Genomic DNA, 26959 nt, shown 5'->3' with positions numbered 1-26959 from the left:
TAAATGTAAAATGTTGGGCCAGGGATTTAGCTCAGTGGTTCTGCTGCTTGCCTTGTAAGTGCAAGGACTCAAGTTCAATCTCTGGTACCAATAAATAAATAAATAAACAAATAATTAATTAATAAATAAATAAAATTTAAGATGTTAGTTGAAAAAATTAAATACAAAAGAAGGTAGCAATGGGAGAACTCAAACACAATAAGAACAGCAAAATCGTAAAATATGTAGGAAACAGCCAAAAGAGAGAAGTAAATCATTTACAGTATTTACTTTAAATATAAACAAATTAAAACCTCTGTCAAATGGTAAATGGGTCAGTTAACCTTACTTTTCAATTAGATCAGTCTAGGAGCCACCTGGGAGATTAGTAAAGCACACTTTTGGGGTGTCTAGGTGGACATGGAGCCATGACCCTGGGTTCTGCATACGATCTCCAGTCTCTTCCCCTCTATTGCTCCCTTTCTGCTGTGCCAGAAAGCACCATGAACTAAGCAGTTGTGCTCTAACATGCCTTTGCACTATGTGTTCCTGCCCTGGAGCTCGTCTACCGTGAACTGAATCCCCTCACACTGTGAACAAAAATAAACCCTACCTCTTTTAATTTGCATATGTCAAGTATTTGGCCTCAGTGATAACTAATATAGTAGTGATGGACAGAAAAGATTAAAAAGAAACATATGAGCAAATTACAGCCATACCTTAGTACCTGGCTGCTCTGAGACTTGTTGGATTTGGTACTTGACATATTTTGATAAGAAAATGACCCTGTACTCATCATTTGTTTGGCATTCCACGCATATACTTGCACTGGTCAGTTTTTAGCACAGATTGCCTTATAACTCACTACCCTTACAGCTAAAATAATTAGTTGGGCACGCATTGCTTTTGATACTTGTTGAACCCCTTGGAATCAATTAATGACAAGTACTGAGGTACAACTGTATATATTGTTGCAAAACACTCACTTTAGATTCAAAGACAAAAATAAGGATGGGAAAATATCCTATGCACAAAATAAACACAAAAAGAACTCTGTAAGATATACTAATATTAGACAAACCGGACGTTAAGTCACAAACTGTTACAAGAGACAAGGAAGAATGTCATATATTGGTTACCGGGTCAATACACCAAGGAGAAACAGCATTTATAAGCTTATAGGCATCTGAAGGCAGAGTACTAAGATATATAAAGTAAACATTGATACAATGGGACAAATAGTTCTACAATAGTACTTGGAAATATTGAGAATGTGGCATTAATAGAGCAATAGACATAAAATCAATAAGGAAATAAAAGAAACGAACATTTTCAACAAGTAGATCAAATCAACACATATAGAACATTTCACTGTCCAACAGCAAAACATAATACATTCTTCTCAAGGGAACGTGGCATTTTCCACAAAATAGATTGCATGTTAGGCCACAAAGTAATCTCTGTGAATTAAATATATTCAAATACAAAGCATCTTTTCTCCCATAAAAGTTATAAATCAAGAACAGGAAAGTTAGAAATCAAGTTAAAAATCAAGAACAGGAAAAAAAATTGGAAAACACACAAATACATGTAAATTTGCAAATGTATTCAGACCAATGGCTCAAAGAACTCTCAAAGGAAATAGAGAATATTTGAGATAAATGAAAATAAAAACATAACCTACAACTACTTGTGGATGCAGTGAAATGACTGACCAGAGAGTATTTTATAGCTGTAGATATTTACCTTTAGAAAGAAGAGAGATCTCAAACTAATAATCTAACTCTCCACCTTTTAAGAACTAGACAAAGAAGAGAAAACCAACCCAAAAGAATGTGAGAAATAGGACAGAGAATATAAAAATAATAAAAGACTGAACAAACTTCAATTTGGTTCTTTGAAAATATAAAGAAATCAAATACTTTGAAAATATAAACAAAGTGGTAAACTTTAAGCCAGACTAAAAGGATGGAGGCCTCAAGTTAGCAAATCAGAAGTAAATATTACTACCAACCTTACAGAAATAAAACAATGTTATAAGCAATGCCGTGAACAATGCATGTCATCAAATTTGATAACCTAGAGAAAATGGGCAAAGCCTAGAAACAAACTACCAACATTGAGTCATGAAGAAACACTCTAAGTATAGCAAGTAAGAGTTCAATTTGGTAACCAGAAACTCTCCAAAGAAGATAGCTCAATGCCAATCACTTCAGAGTGAATTCAGCCAAGCATCTAAAGAATTAACACACATTCATCTAAAACTCTTCCAAAAAGTAGAAGAAGCAATGTTTTTCCTGTCTTCTGAGACCAGCCTTACCCTGACAACAAGGCAAAGAATTCATTAGAGAATATCAAAATCCTTATGAACAATAGATGCAAATATCCACAAGAGATAAGCAAATGGAATCCAGCAGTAATAAAAAAAATGACCAAATAGCATTTATCCCATGAACACATGTTGGTTCAACCTAAAAACGTCAAAATAATACATAGTAACAACATAAAGAAAAAACTATTTGATCATATTAATTGATGCATAAAAAGCATTTGACAAAATCTGACACTATCCTATGATAAAAATAATCAACAAACTAGGAATAGAAGGAAACTTGCTCCTCCTGATAAAAGGGATTTATGTAAAACCAATAGCCAACATCATATTCAGTCCTGAAAGGCTCAATGATTCATTCCTCCCTACAATCAGAAACTAGGCAAAGATTCCTACTTTCATCACCTCTTTTCAACATTTACTAAAAAGTTCTAGCCGGAGGATACAGGAAAAGATACAAAGGCATCCAAAGGAAATTGTCTCATAAGAAATATGTCAAAATATCCTTATTGACAGATGGTCTAATAATACATATAAGAATATATACTAAATAACACACACACACACACACACACACACACAGGAGTTAATAAAATCAACAAAATCACAGCTGTAGTTCTATACACTAGCAAAGGACATCTGAAAGAAAAATTAAGAAAATACTGTAATTATACTTTAAAGTGCCCCAAAATAGAATAAAATATATAAGAATACATTTAGCCAAGGAAACATAAGACCTTTACACTTATACCTCCATAACTTTCCTGTAAGAAATTTAAAAAATGACCTAAATGTATAGAAAGATACCTCACATGTTCAGACTGGAAGACTTAAAATTGTTATGATAACAAAACTCTCAAAGTGGCCTACAGATTCAATGCAATACTTTCCAAAATCATAACAGATATAAAATCAAATACTAAAATTTCTATAAAGTTGCAAGAAAATCCCAAGTAACTATAATATCCTTGGAGATGAAATTTTCAATCTGAAGATCTCACACTTCCAAATTTCAAAGTTCACTACAAAGCTACAGCAGTTTATACAGTGTGGTACTGGCACAAGTATAGACATGTGATTCGGTGGTACAGAACAGGTCCAGGTGCCAAGACTAGTCAATAAGTAAAGAATCATCCCTGCACCAAATATCCTGGTTTAAGTAGATACCCATGTGCAAAAGATTAAAGTCAGGTCTTATCTTGTGCTATAATTAAAAACTAACTCAAAATGGGTCAAGTGCATAAATATAAGAGCTAAAACTATTTCCTTAGAAGAAAATATAGTGGTAATTCATGACATTGAATTTGGCTATGGTTTCTTAGATATAAAACCAATAGCACAAACAGCTACAAAAAATAAAATAGACAAAGTAGACTTCATCAAAATTAAAAACTAGTGCACCAAAGACCACTATCAAGAAAATGGCAAGATAACCTTAAGTGGAAGAAACTATTACAAATCATATACCTGATAAAGATCGATAGCAGCAAGAATATATAAAATGGCCTGTAATTCAGCTGTGAAAAGAGACCAAAAAAAAAAAAAAGGAAACCAGATTAAAAATAGACAAAGGACTCGAAAATTTATTTCTCCAAAGAAGACACATGAATGACCAAGTGCACATAAAAAGATGTTCATCAACAGTCATTCTGACTAGCAAATCAAACTACAAGGTACTACTTTACACCCACTGCTATGACCAGTAAAAAATTTTTAATTGAAAAAGATAATAACATGTGTTGATGGGGATGTGGAAAATTAGAAACCTCAAGCACTGAGGGTGGGAATGTAAAATGGTGTCACAGCTGTGGGAAACAGTGTGCCTCTCCCTCAAAAAGCTAAATACAGCATTAATAAATAACCCAGCATGGGCCGGGGATTTAGCTCAGTGGTTCCGCCACCGGCCTAGCAAGCGCATGGTCCCGAATTCCATCCACAGTACCCGCCCCCTCCAAAAAAGCCAATATTTCAGCCCCTAATGATACACCCAAAAGAATTGTAAATTACTGCTCAAAGAAAAACAAATTGCATGAATACTTATAGATCATTATTCACAATAGCTAGAAGATCAAAATAACCTAAATGTCTATCTGCAGAGAACTGGGTAAACAAAATGCAGTACGTGCCTATGATGGGATATTATTCAGCCAGGAGAAGGAACAAACTACTGATAGATGCTATAGCATGGGCAAGCCCTGAAAACACGCTAAGTAAAAGAAGCCAGACACAGCCAGGCTTGGTGGCACAGGCCTGTAATCCCAGCACTACAGAGGCTGAGGTAAGAAGATCACAGCAAGTTGGAGACCAGCCTGAGCTACGTGGTGAGTTCGAGACCAGCCTGAACTACATAGTGTCTTCAAAACGAAACAAACAGGTCTGGGGATTTAGCTCAGTGGTGCCACTGCCTGCCTAGCAAGCACAAGGTCCTGAATTCAATCCCAGCACAACAAATAAATAAATTAATTAATTAATTAATTTTAAAAAATCAACCAAACATAAAGCCAGACACAAAAAATCATATTTTATGATTCCACATATACAAAAGATGGACAGCAAAAAAAGGCAGAGATAGAAAACATTAGGTTATTCTCCCTAATGTTGGTCGGGACTAGGGCCACAGATTGCTTAATGGTTTCTGGAGTAATGAAAACGTTCTGTAACCAGAGGGTGATGCTTTACACTTGAATGTGCTTGGTGCTACAGAACTGTGTATTTTAAAATAACTTAAACTGTTAGCTGTGTGTCAGGTGTGTTCTGTCACCACGGCAAAGGAACAGCTACATTCAGCCCTCCCTGCGGAGCGGGCCAGGGAGATGCGGGGGGCGTGGCCTTGAGAACCTGAGCCCCGCCCCGCCCTCTGACCGCCTGCTTGAACGCAGCTGATTACCGCGGCAACATGGTTACAGTGAGAGGGGAAGCTCGTACACTGCAGGCGGACTGCCTGTGTGCCTGTGGTGCCGTTGTGCTCCTTAGCAGTCACCAATGAAAACGGAGAGGGCCAGTACCGTGCAGCCCTGCAGGAGGGACAGATGGGTTCCCCTGCGGTCCGGGCCAGGGGAGGAACCCGAGGATGAGGGAGGCTTCCCGGAGGAAGGGCCCGCTGCGCTGGGAGCCCCCTATCCCTCTTGCAACTGGCAGATGTGCGGATGGAGCGGCCTAAACTGGGGTAGGAGGCAGCTCCCAATGCCTCCTTCCCTGTGTAACGGACTCCAGCCCATCCTGAGGGCCTCCCCCTGGCTGCTCCGCACCAGGGAAGCCAGTCCCATTCCCAATCTCTGGAACTTGCTGCAGCAGGTGACAGCTGCAAAATGAACTCAGGCCCTCAGTCTGCCTGCCCTGCTTTTAAAATAGGCATAGTTTCACTTAAGAGGATAGCCTCAATAAGCATCCATTTAGCTACAAATGTCTGTAGTTTCTCATTCTTCGTGGCTGAGTAGTACTCCATTTTATAGAAAAACCACATCTTCTTTACCCAGTTGATGGGTATTTGGGTTGTTTACAAGTTTTAGCTATTAAAAACTGTGCCACTACAAATGGATGCACCTATATCACTGTGGTATGATTATTTTAATTCTTTTAGAAAGATACCCAGCAGAGGGATGGCTTAGGTCAAATGGAACCTTTAGTCCCAGCTCTTTGAAGTATCTCCATATTGATTTCCATAGTGGTTGCACCATTCTGCACTCCCACCAACAATGGAAAAGGGTTCCTTTCTCCCCACAGCCCTGCCAGTATTTTTTATTGGTTGATTTCTTGATAGCAGCCATTCTTCGCGGGGTGAGGTGGAATCTTAGTGTTGTTTTCATCTGCATCTCTCAAATGACCAGTGATGTTAAACATTTTTTCATATATTTATTTGCTGCTTTTAATTCTTTGTCTGAGAAATGTCTGTTCAGTAAATACCAATAGTTTCTCTGGTGTGAAAAACTAAAAGTGTAAATAGGGTTCAAATGGTATAACTGATAGTGTGAAATAGGAAGAAAAGGGCTAAAAGAGAAGTGGGAAAGGGAGGGGAAAAGAAATAAGAGAAAAGAAAAAATGTGAAAAAAGGAAAAACTGGAAACAAAGTCTTTGTAAATAGGAAAGGGCAGAGGTATGGGGAAAAAATAAGAACCAAGACATATCATGTAAAGGTACCAGATCCCAATGATCAATGTTATTGTATTTTTTGCTTTAAATGTACTGATAACCTTAATAGGAAAAAAATAGGCATAATTACACTGTCTCTTACACACCTTACTGGGCTGGGTGGGGGACTAAGATGAGAAGACCGAACAGGTTGATCCCCTAGAGTAGTCAAGCCTCACTAGTCTGGTAGTGGGCGTCCATTGCTAAGCCTCGTAAGGACTGCTGTTTATCAAACATTCATGATACACAGACGTGGTGTAAAAAATTCTCCACACGGATCTGCTCGTCGAATCCTCACAATACTCCTTCCAAGGGAGAAACTTCGGGTGAGGAAACTGAGGCACAGAGGTTCACTCAGCCACCCAGTGCAGGAGCTGGAGACAGGCCCACGCAGATACATCTCCCCATGGTTATCTCCTTTAACTCTGCAGGCAAGGACAGGAGCCTGAGCCACGAGGTGGCCAAGTTCAAGTGGACAGGGCCTCTGTGCCTGACTGCACACACCCTGTGTGCCGTGCCCCTGGGCTTTCTGCAGGCTGTGTATCATCGCAGACACTGCTTCCAGTCTTTGCTTTCCTCTATTCCTTTCCCCACTTCTCCTCCCCTCACTCTTCCCTCCTCCCAGGCCCACCTCCTGAGCACATCAGCCTAAACACATCAAAGCCAGTACAGTAGGGTTCTAAGGGAACCCTAGCTCTGCCATTGCTGTGTGATGCTGGGCCAGTAACTGCACCTCTCCGAGTCTCACTTTCTTACAAGGAGGATGTTAACCGAACCTATTTTACAGGGTTCTTAGGGCATTTAAATGGGATTGATCACAGGCTGTGCCCCATATCCCTCTCCCTCCTGTGTAGGTGGTCTCAGGGATGGAAAGTCTCCATCTAGCAAGACCTTAAAGTTCAGGAAATCACAAGCCAGCGTCTCTGGAAGCAGATCAATGTGGCTCTTGAGATGGGTTCTGACCTTTGCTGACCCTGGCCTCAACCCCACGCCATAGCATGGAGTCACCCAGGCTGTGCCCTGCACAAGGTCACTCAGCCAAAAGAGCAGTGGCGGCTGGCACTCATCCTGTGATGTGCGCGCCAAAGCCTGCACCTTGCCTGAGTGCTGCGTCTACCAGAGGTTTTGTAATCCACACGCGGCTACTGCAAGGACCCTAGAGAGCCTACTTGAGGAGGAGACTTCACCTCCCTGAGCCGCAGCCTCAGCTGTCAAAGGGAAGTGATGACGGCCTCCAGCTTGGAGATGTTAAGGACAAAAATCAAAATAAAGTTGCACTGGTGCAGGGAATTTAAGTAGGTCAAGAAGCCACTGATGCACCCGGCCTCAGACTCCTCTGCATCTGAGACATTGAACTGGCTCCCATGGGCAGGTGGGCACTCAGAGGCATCACCGACCTTGGCCTTGGTACCACAAAGTGCGATTCACTCTCTGTTGCCAGTCATTTGTGAAACCTCTCTGCTTCTCTTAAGTTATCTAGACTGAGTTTGAGACAACACCCAACCCCTTTCTTGTAAAACAGCTTAACTCTTATTATTACCAGGCATAATTCCTAATAAGTATACAATATAACCACCCTGCCCCTTGTGGTTTATAGCCATAAACACAGCCACTTTTTGTAAAACCAGGGAGCATATTGAATACTGCTTAAATCTGTGTTTTCCTGGATTGCAGTCCTAATTAGCCCCCAAATAAATGTAATTATCTTTGTTGATTAGGTTGATTTTATTCTTGATCAAGCTAGGGTTCATAAAAAGCTTGCATGGAATCAGTGCACATAAAAGTCTTTACTCTGGCCACAGTAAGTGCTCAATAAATAGCAGTCACTTTTCTTTTTAGTAACTTTATAATACCTCCTAAAGCAATCCATTTAGAACAGCACTAATTCCTGCCCAGCTTTATGTCACCTTTAAATCTACTTCTCTGCTGCTTGCAGCCAATGGCACTGTCAGCACTGAATAAAATCAATCCTTTGTCTAACAGCAAATCCAGAGATGCCCTCTGGGGACTACAGCTTCCCTCCTTCTGAATGGTGTGGCTTGTTTCTGCATTCCCTTTACAATCGGCCTGGTTTCAAACCTTCTCCTGGAACAGACTGCTGATGCTTGAACACATTCCAGTTTGCCAGTGTCCTCCCTGGCCAGACTCTCCACTACCTGCTCCTCCTGCCTCCAGGTCCACATGGAGATTTTGCCAGGGAGCTGGCAGGGCAGTGGAGGTAGCTAAGGCTTCCCACAGAAGAGACCATCCACAGCCTCTGGAACATCAGCACATTAGGTGTGCCCCTCAGATACCTGGACGGTGGGGCATATTGTATTCTGCTTCTTATCATCTCCTTGGGGCTTTTCTCAAGAACCACTTCCTCCATTCTCTGCCCACCAATGTCAGGTGAGGAGGTTCCAATGTACAGGCTGACAAAGATATTTCAGAACCTGGTGTGGCAGTGCTCACCTGTAATCCTGGCATTCTGAGAGGCTGAGTTAAGAGTACCACAAGTTCCAGCCCAAGCAGGGCAACTTAGTGACTCAGTGATACTCTGTCAAAAGATGTATATACATATTAAAAAGGGCTGGGGATGTAGCATCAAGTAATGGCCCTGGGTTCGATTGCCAGTACTGGAAGAGGAGGAGAAAAAGGAGGAGAAGGACGAGGAGGATGAGGATGAGGAGGAAGGGAAGTTGTCCTAGGCAGATCTGGAAACTGACTATTTAATGTGAAAGTCTGTATCCATTCGAAGGAGTCACAATTACAAAAATGAAAAGTAGCTACCATTGTCATTTAGTGTGTAAGCGTATTTCTGCTTTTGTACAAGGGCCTCTGATCTCCAGGCTTCATGTGGAGAAAAGCAGACCTTACTGAAAAAGGAAGTGGCTCTGCTTACGAATACCCAATTCTGTTAAGTTTTCTAAATGACTAACAGGAAACTGAGCCAGAATGCCACTTTTTGCTAAAGTGTGATTGCTTATCTCTGATCCTCCATTTGTTTCTGACCACTGTAAGAGCTATCATCTTGTTTCCCACTCCCTATGGGCTTAGGCACTCTCAACTTTTGAGCAAGGGATAGAAAAGGCACAAAAAAGCACGAAGAAGATAGAGGACAGGGCAGGAGTGAAAATCACTGATAGCCTAGTCTGCTCTATCCTGGCTAGCTCCTGCCTACAAAAGATAGACAAATGGGGGTGGGAGTGTTGCCTATAGTACCTCAGACCATTACCCATTCCAGCTTCATATCATAAGAGGTCTCCATTTTCCAGGAAAATGAATATGAGCATATTCCTCACAGAGGACTTGACTTCTCCCTGTATCATACTACTACCCCCAGAACCAAGGTAACAGTTGGTTTACTAACAAACCTACCCAGTACTTGTGGCAAAGAATCAAAGGGATATTTCTGAGTATGGGCCATCTGGGGCCATTAACTCTAACATGGGCTAATACTGGAAATTCCAGGGTGGTAAGCCACCAGAACAGCTATTTTAAGACTGATGGGACTTCCAAAAACCTTGAAAACTGAATCCACTGGATGACTATCATTCTACTTAAAGGGGTCAAAATATTCTGCTCATCAAGAGTCCAAATCAAGAGAAATAAGGTAAAAAGTAAACATCATCATTATCACATTGGATCTCATAAAATAATTAGGATAGGACCTCTGTGCTTTGTGCAATGCTAGGAGATAAATACATTATTTCTCTTTGATTCTTAGATGAAAAAACTGAGGCACAGGGAAGGTAACTAAATTATCTACCAGCTAGACCATCTAGAGCTCTGACTTCTAATCATTATATATACTGCTTTCCAACATAGTGGGAAACATTTATTTTGAGCACATGCTATATACCAATCATATGCTCCATGATTTTTTTCAAGAGGCATTCATGAGAAGATCTACTGTGTGTAAATATTGTTTAGGGTTACTGGGGTTACAGTGATGAGTAAGACAAAAATTTTAACACTGTGCTTGTATGGGCTCATTTACCCCTCAAACTAGCCCTCCAAGGCATTATCCTCTGTGTAACTCCCAAGAAACTCAAAGAGAGGTTCAGGAACTTGCTCATGGCTACACAGCTAGAAGGCAGTAAAAAGGGGATTCAAATCCAGAGAAGAGGGCAAAGTCCTGGCTTCCCTGATGAGCCCATTGCCGACATCACACTTTATTCGAAAGATACTGACCTTGTGTTTCCCTCCAGCATCAGGGAAGGTAGAGACTGAGTCTGTCCTGTTGACTACTGAATTCCCAGGGCTGGGAACCACACCTGGCCAGCAGCAGAATTGCAGTCAACATTTACTGAGCTTTTCATAAATACTTGTTGGACTGAAGGGATGTGAATGAATACGAAGGACAGGTATGCTTTCTTGGATTTCTTGAGGTAGCTTCAAAAGATACTGACCCAGCATGACTGCCAACTTTTATTACAGCTATCAAGTGCCCTGTGACCCTTTCAGATGGATTCGTACCTCATTTGGGGGCCCTGTTATTTGCTTTGAAAACAAAAGCTGCAGCCAATATCAAGTGTTAATAGAGTTTAGACAAGTGGCCGTATAAGAGGAACAAAAACAATAATGGAGAAAGAAAGTGGAATTGCCTGAAGCTCACTTCTCCAGACCCTGAGCTGGGTTTGGGAGTCTCCACTCCAGGGGAACTGGAACTGGCCAGCGGGTCTCCTCTTGATTCAAAGTCAATGCGTTCTTTGCATTGCACAGGCAGTGTGCCTGAGTCTCTGGACGAGGTGCCAGAAGCCTCAGCACCAAACCACTCTGGGACATTGCTTGAGGATGGCAACTGCAAGAACCAGAGCAACCCTAGATGCCACACCCAGGTGCAAGTGCAAGTCAGCAGCAAAGGAGGTGAAAGAATCATAGTCAGGAGTGAGAGGAAGTTGGCACCTGCACTGCACTAGAAGCTCTGAGTCCCTAATTAGGTCACTTTAACAACCTTCTAGGCTGCAATGTTATGGTGCTTTCTTCACTGAGAGGCTGATGACAAGGAAGTTAGAACTCCAATCAGTTCTCTGAGCCAGTGCTTCTCAATTAAAGATTATATTGCCTCCTAAATATATTCTTGCTTCATCTGAACTTGGGGTAAAGTCAGGGGTGCTCCTAGCATCTAGTAGGTAGAGGCCAGAGATACTGTTAATATCCTGCTAGGGTGTGGAGATGGCCTAAATGTGTCATCCAAAGCTCCATGTGCGGTAGGTTTTGTTCCCAGGGTGACCGTATTAAGTGTGGGCACGTTTAAGAAGTGTGGCCTGGTGGAGGAAGGCTAGGTCCCCAGGGGCAACATCCTTGGAAAAGATTAATGTTGTCTTCATGGGATTCCCTGCTTATTCCTATGAGAATGGCTCATAAAAAGAACAACTTGAGCAAGGCATGACGGCACACGCCCATAATCCCAGCTCTCTGGCAAGCTGAGGCAGGAGAATGACAAGTTTGAGCCCTGCCTGGACAACTTAGCCATTGTAATAGTCATTTTCCTCACCTCTGAGGCACAGTATGCAATACCCACAACATAAAGGAGGGGAGGCTTTATTTTGGCTTACAGTTATGGTCCATGGTCAGTGGGCTCAAGACAGGATGACACGACTGAGAGACACAGTAGAAGAAAGCATCTCATGTCTTGGTAGTCCAAGAAGTAGACAGAGAAGGGAGCAAGATACACTTCCCCGTGTCACACCCCAGTGAGCTACCTCTTCTAACCAGGTCCCACCACCTCATGTTACAATAGCTACAGCATTCCTGTGCTTCAATAACCTTCCAGAAGCCATGCCCCTGAGCACAGGAGGCTTTAGGAGGATATCCACATCCAAATCTTAACAGCCACTTTGCCAGACACTGTCTCAAAAAGTAAAAAGGGCTGGGGATATAGTTCAGGGTGACATAGTTCAGTGTGACAGCCCTGGGAGGCAGGCAGGAAGGCAGGCAGGAAGGAAACATCCTGCCCTGTGCCCAGGCTCTGGCCTCCTGCTTGCCATAGAATGACTTTCTCCTTCACCCCTGCCATCAACATGAAGCCCTTACCAGATGCTGCACAGACAAGGCCCCTCAATCTTAGACTTTCAGCTTCCAAAACTATGAGCTAAATAAACCTGTCTTCATAAAGAGCCTCCAGTAACAGAGAACAGACTAGTACATCATCCTACAAGACCCAGAACACACCAAATCAATTGTCTGATTCACAATGTCCACTAAGGCCAAGGTTGATAAGTCCTATTCTAAAACACCACGCTGGAATTTCCATCTCTCCTTTTAATTACTCCCCCAACACACACATTCTTACACACCCTGCACTCACACATACACTACAGAGTTGGGAGAGGTGCTTTATGGTGAAATCACCAAGTCAGCCCTCCACCCCCAAATTCAAGAGTCTCCTACGGACTGCTATATACCATTAGAAAAGTGAGGGGAGAGGGGATGGGCTCCAGCTTGCCTGCAGCTTCTGTGAATCCTAGTGGAAGGCACTAAACAAGCACACAAGAAACAAGAAGCCTTTTTAATGACAAAGACAAAGGGCCATACTGCAAACCACAGAAGCTGTGGGTTCTCAAAAAAATTGATGCCATGTTAAGGCAGTGGAGTGGACAGAGAGGAGGGACAGAAGAAGGGCAAGGAAAGGACTGAGGAGGGGGCACGGTGCAGGGAGAAGCAAGGGGATGAGGGCCAGTAAGCAGCTTAATGGAGTCCCAGGATGGGGAACAGGTGGCCAAGTGCAGTGTGCAGCCTCTGGAGAAGCATTCAAGAGCAGCCCATCTAGTGCGGTGGTGCTCCCGGGATCTAGCCTCCTGCAGGGAATGGGTAGGCTGGGAAGATGAAAGCAAGATGAGGCATCTCGGTTCACCTGAACCTTATGAGCCCACTAGAAGCAGGAAAATTCCCAACCGCTATCTTTCCTTCTCCTCCTATCCCAACCACTCACCCATCACCTCACCAATCCATCCATTTGCCTGGTCAACAGTTATCAATGGAACATCTGTCCCGGGCTAGGCACTCTGCTCTGGAGAAAAAGAGTCGTTACGGTCTTGCCACTATGGAACTTACATTCTATGGGGGGTCTCAGTATTCAACACAATACTGCAGTAAAATGTGATGGGATGATGGCAGGAGACACAGTAACATGAAGTAATGGTGCACCTACCCCAGCCTGTGAAGCGGGAACACTCAAACCAAGAATGGTGCTCTTTGCTACCTCTTGCAGAAAAAGAGAATACTGCTGGATTGTATGCTTCTAAAAGCCAAGGACTCTGGATCCCAATACCCAACTCAGGGCAATCACAGCAGAAGCTTATTGAACTTAATTGATCTGAGTGGATTATAAGAACTGTTTCTGAGTCTTGGCAACTCCTAACTCCAAACATTCATATCTTGGACAGCATGCCTTGGCTATGCGTATTATTTTAGTTTACAAAGTAATTACTGAGTGTGCTTCACCAGGGACCTTCATTGGCTTCCATAAAAGCGGTTTAATGAAACCACAATGTAAAACTGCACATGTGCATATTTTTGTGGGAAGAATGAGAACCCAGTGGATTCTCAGGGGTACGCATAGTTACAAGGGCAATTAGTTTGTCTGACCTCCCAAATTCCTGCTGTCCCCTCAGAGAAGGACAGACTCAGAGTTAATCCCTAATTTAGTTTTGCCCTCAGGCAGTCATCAGCTAGTAGGGAAGATAACATACCTGTACATAAGTAAAAGACAACTTGCTAAGATTTAAATGTATCCCTCTAAGCAAAGTTCATGTAATCAAAGTTCATGAGAAACGTAATCCCTAGATTCATACCTTCATAGTATTTGGAGGTAGGTTCAATGGGAGGTAAGTAGGATTGGATGAGGTCATGAGGGTGGGACCCCGCATGATGTCACTACTTGCTTTAAAGGAAGAGAAAGAGAAACAGAGGTGGTGTGCTTGCCCTCCAACCACATAATATCCTCTGCCAGGTATGACCCAGCAAGAAGGCCTTCACCAAAAGTAATGCGCTTGGACTTTCCAGCCTGCAGAACCATGAACTAAAAAGACTGCTATTCTTTGTACATTCAGTTGTAACAACAGAAGCAAGACACAAGGTGAAAAGAGACAGCTTCAATAAAATAGGCAGATATGTGTTTTTTAAAAAGACCAAAATAGACTGAATTTCCATAAGGGCTTGAAGGCTTCTGCACATCAGTTCTTCATTTGTGAAAATAAAATAAAAATACTCACCTCCCAGGGTAGTTGTGAGCATTTAACACAAGTCTTTCTAAATGTATCACGCTGTAAGAAGATGAAGCAGTGGAACTATCTGTGGACGTGTTGGTGGTGCTTTAGATCAGGGATTAAATTACAGAAACCAAATGTGGTGCAATTCCTATTTTTACAATTGTTCATACCAAAAACCTTGGGGTCACCCACTTCTTTCTCTCACATTCAACTCTGCCCATGAGGACAACCTGTTTTGCTTCACCTATAAAATGCACATCCAGAATTTGAGCTCATTTTGCCACCTCTGCTGTCACCTTTCTGACATAAGCCCTGTTGCCTCCTATCTGGGTTACTGCAGCAGCTGCCTCACTGGTGTCACTGCTAGCACTTTTATTTGCCCTTTGTTATTTACCAGAAAACTGCTGGAATAATCCTTTCACAACACAAGACAGATTGCTCTACAACTCTTCTCCAAACTCTGCAATATCCCCATGCTGTCCACGGAGAATAGAAGCCCTAGGAGGCATATTGTGTATGGCCTCTCCTCACAGAATCTACTTCCTACTGTTTTGCCCTTTGCTCACCCTTCCAGCCACAATGGCCTCCTACACGTGGGAGAGCTTCCCTCTCAGCATTTGCTTTGGCTCTTTTTTCCACTTAAGTGATGGTGAACTTTTGCCACATGTGCCACAGCAGGCTGTATCATTGTAAGCTCTAAGATTTTCCATTGCTGACTTAGGCCATTCTCTCCTCAGATTTATTCCCTAACATCCACTAGCAGTAAGCTAAGCACAAACTCTCACTTTCCAGGACTCAGGGGCACCAGGGATGCTCCTCCACTGCAGCAGAAAATGCCGGTTAGGGCGACTCTAGGCCTGACAGACGCTGTACTTAGTCTACCCTTGCAAAGAGTTGCCGAATATCCACTCCATTCAGACCCTGTGCTGTGTCCAGGGAATCCATGCAAGTCATTTGCTTCTGTTTCCTTCCACTATTCTAAGCCAAGCTTTGACCCAAGGGACCATGTGTTGTCCATGGAAGCTGGAAATTTCTGGGGCAAGGCTTGGAGAGAAAACTGGGCAAGTGCCCACACTGCCTTTGTTTCTTCCACTGCAAATCTAAAACAATGCATAATCCTGCACTATCTTTGTTGAGGCAGAGGAACAAGAGACTATTTTTCCCAAGGAGGAAAAAAAAAACCAAAAAAAACAAAAAACAGAGTAAGGTTTAAGCAGCTCAGCCGTACTGCTCTTCAATTCACACCAATTACAGAGGTGGGAAGAAAGGAGAAAGTACAGGGTCTATTAAAGGGAACATCTGTGGTGTCTCTCCCAGCATTCTTCTGGGACTGGACGGTGATAAGCATCATCATCCTCATTTGCATGACATATGCTGCCCAATATGGATTGTGGCATCCATGTGTAATTGGCTATCACATTAAATGTCTATAGACTTGAAAAACAACAAACCCAAAGGTCCAAAAATTATCAGAGCATTATGCTGTCTACATTTCTCAAAATCCAGCAGCAATAGGAAGATGCTGATCTCAGAAGAAAGCAGAGATTAGAAACGCAGTCTGGCGTTAGAACTCATTTAAACACAGACACTGTGGTTGGGGCAATAAGACCATCTATGCCTGATGCTCCCATATACCTAGGCATTAGGTCAACTCCTTCCGTGGACTCCATCAGTCAACTCAGCAGACCCCCTGAAACAACTCCAAGTTACTGAAGCATCAGAAAATAGGAGGCTCAGGCACCTAAGGATTGGTAGTAGAAGGAATGAGATTTCCAATGCACATGTTTTCGTTGTACCAGACTCATTTCTGGGGGCCATTCAAAGACACAGTCAGCGGGTGTTGCAAAGATACATGTACTACCCCTGCAAGCATTTCCTCTAGAATTCTTTTCCCTGTAGCTCCTCAGAGGCCTCCTCACATCTTCCAACTTAAGACTTCTCTAAAACATTCTCTGTTATGGAATAACAATAGCACGTATCAGAATTAGTAGGTATATTTATTGATAAATCCCCAAAGCCCCCTTTTTTCCCCTCTTTACCAAACTATACATTCCCAGATGGTAGGTATCATCCTGACCCAATATAGTTATCTCAGGGGCTAACCTAGTGCCTGGCACATAGGAAATGCTCAACTATATATGCAGGAAATAAATGAAGCAGGGACAAATGATTGAAAGAGTGAGTGAATGATGCTCTCTATCCCTTATCTCTTGCCTTCAGCAATAAGAGCAATACATCTGTCCCTCAAAGTGGAGCTCCACCCTGTGCGTTTAGGATGTGTGTTCTGTTCCTTGTCTATGATGCAACTATCCATAGCTCCAGCTAACCATGAGGAGCAAGCCATGTGACTCTATTCCTTAGCCGCAGCAAATGGACAAGTTGGGAGGAGCAGCACCCTAACCAGAGTGGGGGCCCATTCTTAGGCTGGCAAGGGTCTCTGACCTGAGAGGACCTTCTTGAAAAGGTGAGTCCAGCCACCACTCTGATTCTTCTCTCTTGGGACTTTAAATAAACACAAGGTATAATGGACGCACAAACCATGAGGCAATGTAGAGTTGGGGTCGATGGCAGGCTGAGGCCACCAGTGTGATGAAGAGAATATCAAAATTATAAATGTGGTGTCTACACATAATGGGATACTACTGGGCTATAATGAAAGATAAATTTGAGGCACTTGTAGAAATAAAAACATAACGTTAAGTGAAATAAATCAGACACACAAGCTTAAATACTGTATGGCATCTCTCATTTGAATAATTTAAAGAGGAAATAACTAGCAAAATCAAAGATTAAATAAAGAAAACAGAGATAGATCTTTTGCAAATGAGAAGGGAAACCAGGGACAAAGCTGGGGTAGGAGAAGAGGAAGAAGAATGTAAAAAGATTTAAGATGTGTCATGTACATGTACCATCTACCCATATGAATATAATCATAATACATCACAAACACAAACTAAAACAATAACAGCAATAATAATGAATATGGGAAAAAGGGATCCAGAGACACAGGAGGGGAGGCAGGTGGGAAGGAGAATAAAAGGAATCAAGATACCTTTGCATATGTCTACTCCCTAAGATGAATATAAATATCATGTACTGAAAACATGTAATAGTAAAACAAAAATAAATAAATTAATTAAATGTAAAAGAGTGATGGAATCAGAGGGAGTTGGTGAGGTGAGAAAGAACAGAGGTCATGTATGCAGGCGCTGAAAAGTCACAAGAGGAGAGAGACAGATATCCAGGGCAGCCCCAGTGCAGGCCATCTGAGGCCTGGACTTCCAGCGTTCTGGATTTCCAGGTGATCTATCTGATACTTAAAATATGCTACGTGCCCCAACCCTCACACACACACACACACACACACACACACACACACACACACACATACACACCATCTTTTAATTAAAGTAATTTAAGTTAAACTACAAGAGCTCATGCTTCAGGGGACTTCAACATGAACTGCTCTCCAAATCTCCCAAACTCAGGACAGACCAGGGGCCTGGCTGCAACCGCATTACCCACACCCCTGGAGCAAGAGGTAGAGTGACTTCTTCCATACCCTCCAACCAAGAAGTGGAAAAGCGCCCTTCTCTGCTTTTCCAGACCTGGTTATGATTTGAATTTTGCCCATTTCCAAAAAAGAGAGAGATCTTAGAGTCCTACTCTACAGTACCTGAAAATGTGACCAAGTTAAAATGAGGTCATAGGGTAGGCCCTCATCCAATTATGGCATGGTGTCCTCCATAAATGGAGAAATTTCGAGACTGACACAGCAGGAATGGCAGGTGCATCTGTATGCCAAGGACTATGGCAAACCACCAGAAGCTGGGAAGGAAATGTCAAACAGATTATTCCTTATAGTTCTCAGAAGGAACTGGCAAATATTCCCCAAAACACCACACAGAAGCGCAAAATCACAGCTGGAAACAAGTTATATAGAGAATAAGTTTCTGAGTGATAAAGAATGAAAATATGCCACCCCCAAACATGCCTTTTTAAGCAATAAAGATAGGAAAGGACAAAGTTAAACTATCATTATTTGCTGATGATATGATACTCTACACTGAAGACCCAAAAAACTCCACCAAAAGACTTCTAGACTTAATTGACAGATTCAGTAGAGTAGCTGCATACAAGGTGAACACCCAAAAATCAATAGCCTTCTTGTACACAAATACCAGACTCATGGAGAGAAAAGAAGGGAAAAAACTCCTTTCACAATAGCATCCAAAAAAATGAAGTATCTAGGAATCAATCTAACAAAAGAAGCAAAAGACCTCTACACTTAAAATTATAGCACTCTGAAAAAAAAATTGAAGAGGATATAAAAAAATGGAAAGATATCCCCTGCTCCTGGGTAGAAAGAATCAACATAGTGAAAATGGCCATACTACCAAAGCTGCTATACAGATTCAATGCAATGCCAATTGGAATTCCAACACTATATTTCACAGAACTAGAAAAAAGAATCCAAAAATTCATTTGGAACCATAAGAAACCTAGAATAGCAAAGGCCACCCTAGGCAACAGAGACAAGGCAGTGGGTATAACAATTCCCAATTTGAAACTATACTACAAAGCCACTGTGATAAAAACAGCATGGTACTGGAAAAGAAACAGATCTGAGGACCAGTGGAACAGATTGGAAGACACAAAAACAACTGCAGATGTACTCAGCTACCTCATCTTTGACAAAGGAGCTGACCATCCTCAGTGGAGGAAAGATAGCCTCTTCAACAAATGATGTTGGAAAAACTGGATCTCAACCTGCCAAAGATTAAAACTAGATCCTTATCTTTCACCATGCACTAAACTAAAATCCAAGTGGATTAAAGATCTAAATATTAAAACAGATAAGTTAGGCAGAAATCTTGAAGACATTGGCATAGGAAAAGACTTTATGAACAAATCCTCAGTGGCATGGGAACTAGCAGAAAGAATCAACAAATGGGATCTCATCTTATTAAACAGCTTCTGCACTGCAAAAGAAACCATCAACAGAACTAAAAGGCAACCTACAATGTGGCAAAAAACTTTTACCAGCTGCTCCTCAGACAAAGGGCTCTTATCTAGAATATATAAAGAACTCAAAACAATCAGCCCCCCAAATATAAAGACCCAGTTCAAAAATGGGCATCTGAAATGAACAGACATTTCTCAGACAAAGAAGTAAAAGCAGCAAGCAAATATATGAAAAAATGTTCCACATCACTGGTCATTCGAGAGATGCAGATGAAAACAACACTGAGGTTCCCCCTCACCCCACAAAGAATGGCTGCTATCAAGAAATCACACAATAACAAATGTTGGCGGGGTTGTGGGGAGAAAGGAATCCTTCTCCATGGTTGGTGGGAGTGCAGGCTGGTGCAACCACTATGGAAATCAATGTGGAGATGCCTCAAAGAGCTGCGACTAGAGGTTCCATTTGACCCAGCCATCTCTCTGCTGGGTATCTTTCCAAAAGAACTGAAAGAATCATATCACAGTGATGTATGCACACCCATGTTTATAGTGGCATATTTTGTAATAGCTAAAACTTGGAAACGGCCCATTTGCCCATCATTTGGAAACTGAACAAAGAAGATGTGGTTTTTCTATAAAATGGAATACTACTCAGCCATAAAGAATGAGAAAATAGATTCATTTGTAGGAAAATGGATACATATTGAGGATATACTCCTAAGTGAAATAAATAAATCACACATGTGTAAATACCAAATAGTTTCTCTGGTGTAAATAAACTGTAATAATACATAAGATCCTAATAAGATTACTGACATTTAGAAATTTGAAGAAAGGAGCTAAAGGTGTAGGGAAGGTGGGATGGGTAGGGGAAGGGTAATGAGGGGAAAGAAAAAAATGTGAGATAATGGACAGATGGAAATAAAGTATTTATAGATGGGGAGGGGAAGAGGGGGTGAAGGGAGGACAGGGACAAGGGGGGAAAAAAAGAACCAAGACCTGTCATGAAGAGGTACAAGATCCCAACAATTAATGTAACTGTAATGTATCCCTAAAATGTACCAATAAACTCAATTAAAGCTGTAAAAAGTTTTTTAAAAAACATGCCTTTTTAGCATAATGACTATTTTGAGCTGGAGGTAAATGAGAATCAACAGATGCAAAAGGAAGCCTTCTTGGATCTTTCTTTATCTGACTAAAAGCAGACTCTTCAAAGAAATGAGATCAGCCCTAAATTCCCTCTCCAAGGGAAGGCTATGGCCACAAACAGGACAGAAAGGGGGACCTGCCTGAGTTAAAAGTTATCTTCCATATAGTTTGCTGCCATTGAAAGCATACAACTCTTTTCTTTGTCCTTTATTATTTCTCTAAAACTGTCACTGTTCCTTTGCTAAGACAGTGTATAAACCCAAGTACAAACCAACTTTTTGAGTTTCTCATCTCTGGGCACTCTCATGTGTGGGCACGATGTACACGTGAACAAACCTCTGTTAGTTTTACTCTGATTAATCTGTCATTTGTTAGTCTAATTTCTAGTGCTCCAGCCTGAGAACATAAGATGAGTAGAGACTCTTTTCTCCCTGTGAGCATAACTGAGGCCCCACACAAATGTGTCAGGTCCAGTACTAGGGCAAACAAACCTCGATCCTAAACCTCTGCCCAAAGACCCCAGCCTTTTGAAACCCTCTTTTATAGTCCCTAAATGCCAGGCCAGAAGCCACAGACTAGCTATTCTGGATTTAACTTTGTCTCCCTAAAATGCATGTATGTTCGATCCCTAATGCCTTAGAATATAATTATATTTGCAGATACATGTTTTAAAGAGGTAAATAAATTAAAATGAGGCCATTATTGTGGGTCCTAATCCAGTATGAGTAATATTCTTATAAGAAGATGAAGAGACATCAAAGATATAGATGCACAAGGGGACGAGCACGTGACAAGGCAGCAAACAGCATCTATCTGCAAACCAAGGAGAGACCACAAGAGAAACCAACACTGATGGAACTTTGATCTTTGGACTCTATTATGCCAGCCCTAGAAAAGTGAATGAGTCATCTTCAATATCCTTCTTCCCTCCTTCTTTAGAACAGAGAGGCTACTTTTAAGCTGGGCACATAGCTGCCTCTAAAACAGAATGCATTCCCAGCTTCCCTTGCAGGTAGGTTGGGACATAAAAGTTTTAGCCATAGGATATGGCAATACCAAGCATATCTTCAGCTATGTGTCCTTAAAGGAAAGGGCCATGCCCTTTCTAATCCTCCTTTCATCCTTCCTGAGGTCTGGGAAAAGACCAGATAGCTGAAGCTTATGCAGCTAGCTTGGATCAGAGGCAGAACCAACATGCCAAGGAGGCAGAGCAAGAGATGTGATGAGCTGCCCTACCACCCTCATGGCCTGGGCTTTCCATGTGAGAGGAAAAAAAATGAATGCGTAGTTCAGTCAAGCTACAATTTAGAAGTTTTCATTCACTCGTAGTCATACTTTAACCGGTACTGATATTTTCTCTTTTAACTCCTTTTCTGGCCTTTCCTCTCTCCTCTGAGGAGAAAGCTATTCACTGCCCAGAGTCTCAGGCAGAGAGGATTAAGATAGTAATGTTAATTGGAAGCGACCTTCTTCTACATCCACTACTCAGGCAGTTAGTGGACAAGTAAAATTGTTACCTATTTCCCTTTTAGTTTATATTTGATCGCTGCCGCCCCCCCAGTTAACTGATTAGCCTCTTACAGGTGACAATTTCTGCTCAAAACTACAGTGCTCACAGAAGGAAATCCAAACTCAACATGGCAAGCAAAATTGTAAATATGGCCATAGTCTACCCCTCCCATTTTTTTTTATCTACCAACATTTTCTAAGTCAAATCAAGGGTTTATTGATTGCTCCATATGCGATACACATCCCATTTTCTGCCTTTACTCAAGACGCTCTCCTGGTACAGCACAAAGGGCCCATAGTCCAATGGCCATGAAATTAAGGGTCGGCTTCCTTACACCAGGTTATGGGACACTAGGACTTGGTTTCTTTACCTGTAAAATTGCACTCACAGTAGACTGCCTCATGTGGATATTATGAATTCAGACAAAGATCCTGCATGAGAATACAAACCTTAGAACACTACATTCTTACAAAGCATGGCTGTTCTGAACTGGCCATTGGGTACCTCACTGTCTCTCTCGGTTCTGCAACTGCTATACACGATTAGTCCCTTGCCCTCAATCAGTTATTCTCACTCATAGTCACTTATTGAGCCAGGCATATTACTGAGTGCTTTACCTTCATTACCCTGTTCAGTCCTCACAGCAATCTCGTGAGACCTATGGTGCAGATTTGAAGTTAGTTCTGACTTCATAGGCCAATCTTTTAATCTTGTATATAACTACTTGAGGCACACGGGCTGGTGAGCACACAGCCTTGTCTGTCTACCCCACTTCTATCCTAGATCTTCTCTGGAACTGTCTGGAGTACGTCAAGGCTAGGAAAGTCCTGGCCAAAAACCAACATAAGGATCACCTGGCGGCCCACCAGGCAGCAAGAAAACTAAGGAAGCACATGGTTCTGGTGACACCATGGCCTCCTCTAGCCCTCCTTTCCACCAGCAGATACTGGCAGCCCTTGTCAATGAGACCACAGGAAGGATGGCCAAAGTGCTACCAGTTCTGCAGAGGAAACCAATGGAACAGCCTCCAGAGGTGCCCCTCACAAAGCTCTACTTTGTCTTCTTCCAAGTCCTCATATCTGTCATCTCAAGAGATCTTCACATAAGAGTACCTTGCAATAGAAAAGTGTTAATACACGGACTAAAAGGGAGTAATCGGAGCACAGATCGATCTGTGGTAGTGGTGGTGCCAGAGACAGGACCCCACGTCCCCACTCTCAGGACAACTGCTGTTTTTGTTTGTTTTCTTTTTTAGATGGACCCACTCCCCCATATCAACCTAAGCCACAACCTAAGCCTTGCCTTTCTCTTCCATCCACCCAGAGCCCACAGACAAGGACTGGCAATTATAGTAACTAGTTCTGCCATCTGCCTGCAGGGAGAAGAGATTGATTTGAGCTGCAGGCACTGATCAGTGGTTTCTGGCTCACTGTAGGGTCACAAACATTCTAAGTCGCATATTCTCTTCCTTTTGGGGGGGATTTTTATTTTTCTTTTTTCTTTTTTTTTGCTATATAGTTCAGGCTGTCCTTGCATTCACTAAGTAGCCCAGACTGGCCTCGATAAGTCCCACATTTTCACAAATATGCAACCAAAAATATCAGTTCTGCCTGCAAATCAAGAAGCCTCTGGAGCTTGGACCTAACAGAATCCTACCCAAGTCCACACAATGGGCTAGCCTCTGCTGGAGAGACTGACAATCCTAGGCGTTCTGTAACCCCACCCGTTCTGTGACATCATACCCTCAACTAGGGCCCACGGGACAAAGTCTAAAAATAAACATCAATAATATTTTGTAAGAAATCCCCTACATAATCATTACTCTAGGCATTTTTTGCAGATAAGCTCATTTAGTTTATTTCACACCCATAGGAAGCAGGTGCTCATATTAACCCCATTATACAGACAAGGAAACAGAGGCCTGTAGCGAATAAGTAAACTGCCTGAGTTCACAGATGCGGAAAGTGTTGGAAACTGGAATCCAGAATAGGCAGTCTGGAACCAGAGCCCACGACTTCACACCACAGCAAAAGGACTGTGCAGCTACGGATTGTAGCTCTCAGGGTGACAAGAGAGGATGCTGTTCCACCACACTCTGGCTCCCTTATTAACAGCCCTAATTACTGGGGCCTACGAACACCGTCTTTTTTGTCTACTGCCCAGGGACGTTTGCCCTTCTGCCCACTCAGCCTCCCTACACATTGCCCTAGAGACCTGTTCATGCCCTCTCCTCCTCAGAAGCCCTCTACGGGTCCCTACTGCTTAACTAGAAGAGGCCCCAGCCCCTGAGCCTGGCATTCACAATCCTCCAAAGTACAGCACCAGCTTCCTCTGAGCCGAACCATCCCCTTCATTGCACCTCCCTCTCCAGGCCAAAGATGCTGCCAGCAGTTCCTTCCTCCCTGGATATGTTCTTTATGCCCGCTCCTGACTCCTAGGTCACGCCGGTCCCTACGGGTATTGGGCCTGCCCCACTCGATAGCCTCCCTGTCCCCCTGTGTAGTTAGCCTGATGCCCACCAGCTGGGAGAGCAAGGATATGAGAAGGTTTGAAGTTAAGAATGTCTTTAATCAGTGTGGTTCAAACTTTCCATTTTGTAGACAGAGACCCCATAGGATCATTATTTGTTTTCTGGATAGGGACCACTCCTCTCAACACCCAGCTTGTGAAAGGGTGAATGTTGATCTCCCTGGGCACTTGGGTGGTCTAATGTGGCTGAAATCATCTATGGGATAGAGTCTGGTATCTGCCTGTGTAGCAATCACCAGAGAGAGAGGCTTTACATTCACGCTTAAATTTATGAGGTTGCATCACAGATGCCACTTAGAAAGAGTCACAGTACCTGCCACCTCCCTTCCCCCAGCTACCACTTCCGCCCCTGAGCTGGCAGCAGAGGCCTCTAAAAGCTGAGATGGCTGAAGGTGATAAGGCTGGCTTTTTGATTACCACCCGCCCAGGTGGTCCTTCTTCCCAGGGGCGCTCAGCCCAGTAAAGGACCTCGCCCACCGATACACACCCCAAACTCGCACTGCCCTCTACATGCTGTGCCAGATCAGGGGTCATCTGACCCAGGAGGAACAGGCGAGGAACCAGCGGATGCGTACAGATTTGTAGAAGGGTGGAAGGAGGCGTGCTGAGCCCGTCAAGGCCAACCTAGGGGAGAGGGCAGGCTCCTTCCACTATGCGGCCATCGCATCCACACTTGGGAGGACGAGCCTGACACCAGGAGCCCGGTACCAAGCACACAGTTTGAGCCCATCTCACACACATTCGGGGGAGGCGTCCTGCCACGGACGGAGAGTCAGGCCAGGATGGGTGCGGGCTGCGGACAGGGTGCCCACCTTCCTCTCCCTGAGCTTCCTCCTCCGCACCCAGTTGGCCTGCAGCAGCTGAGGGGGGCCCTGCGCCCCGGCCCTGCAGTCAGCGCGCCCTGCCCGCTCCCAGGTCCCGCGGCATCTTCCTGAGTGCGGCTCTGAGGCCATCTGCCCTACTTCGCCAGGACCTAAGCCCACACCTACCCACACCGTGCCGCTCCTTGTCAGTTTTGCGCCAGGGGGCCATGGCTGGGCTGGGGGCCTCAGGGCCTCGCGTTCTTCTGTGGTGAAGCCGGGAGGGGTGGCTAGGCGCTCAGCCGGGCCCCACTTCCTTCCTCTTTTCAAACCCTCTCTTAGAGCCCGCCCTCCCCTCCTGAGGGCTCCCGCTGTCGCCTCCCCACTCTCCTAGGCATGGGCACACTGAGAGGCTATGTCTAGACCGCCCCGGCAAATTGGGGGCCACCCCTATAAGTTTCTTCCCTGGGTCAGTGCGCAACGGCCAGACAGGTACCTAGGGCCCTGCCTTTCATTCGCTGCAATGCAGAGTCCCCTGATTTCTGACGCTACTGAGGAGGAGACCCTGTCTTACCACGTGCTTTGGTGTCAGGTCTAGGTTCAAATTCAGGGCAGGACAAATTACTAAACGTTTCAAAGGTTCTGTGTTCTTGTCTGTAACATGGGATGCTAGTACCTACTTTGTATGATTATCAACAGGATTAGACAAGACAGTGTACACAGCAGGTGACGGCCACCTGGAGTGAAGTCCTTTGTATTTTTTAACCTTTTGGTGCCAGGGGCCTATTCGAAAATCTGATGGCAGCTAAAAAAGCTCCACCCTGAAAACATCCAAGCACACAATTTACCGCAGTGCCAGGAGGTCCACGGCTCCCTGACAGCCAGGAAAGGAGTGCTAGGGTTATCCCAGTGCAAACATCTTTTCCACAAAGCCCGAGTCTATCCTAAAAGGAACAGGTCTGGTGGAATCTCAGTGAAGGGAGTGAATCTAAGTCTTTCTGAATTTTCTTTCTTTATTCTTGACTCTCACTACCCTTTTCTGCTCTACTCTAGAGTCATTAAGATGGCGATATCACAGCGGACAGGCAGCTATCACCAAATATTGTACCAGTTTTATTTTACTTGGAATCATTCTTTTCCATTTTCTAGCAGCGCAAATCGGATGATGTCTTTTACAAAAAGCAGTTGGATTAATCAGAGCGCCACACAAGGACCAGAACTACTACAATATGCATATTATGTGTGTGCACACTCACACACACACACACACACACATATATTCTCAGACAAGAAGTAAAACTGCCTGAGATGGCAATTTCTTCTTTTTCAAGGAATTTCAGCCTGACTGGACCAACCCTCCTAGATTATTGAG

General features: G+C 43.3%; 1 protein-coding gene across 3 annotated transcripts in view; it reads right to left on the bottom strand.

Moving 5' to 3' along the window:
* Dock2 (dedicator of cytokinesis 2) overlaps positions 1-25873 on the bottom strand; it is a 418217-nt gene extending 392344 nt beyond the window's left edge. For all 3 annotated transcript variants that reach the window (XM_010622200.2, XM_033761620.1, XM_033761619.1), the window contains exon 1: positions 25777-25873. In XM_010622200.2, coding sequence (XP_010620502.1) covers positions 25777-25819 — 43 coding nt within the window. In that variant the 5' untranslated portion in view covers positions 25820-25873. The remainder of the gene's footprint in view (positions 1-25776) is intronic.
* Between the last annotated feature and the right edge of the window lie 1086 nt (positions 25874-26959).

Source organism: Fukomys damarensis, unplaced genomic scaffold (genome assembly GCF_012274545.1).
Source record: "Fukomys damarensis isolate Sample0158 unplaced genomic scaffold, DMR_v1.0_HiC HiC_scaffold_9, whole genome shotgun sequence".
Lineage (NCBI taxonomy): Eukaryota > Metazoa > Chordata > Mammalia > Rodentia > Bathyergidae > Fukomys > Fukomys damarensis.
The sequence above is the reverse complement of the archived record's forward strand: the minus strand, read 5'-3'. Positions and strand labels throughout refer to the sequence as shown.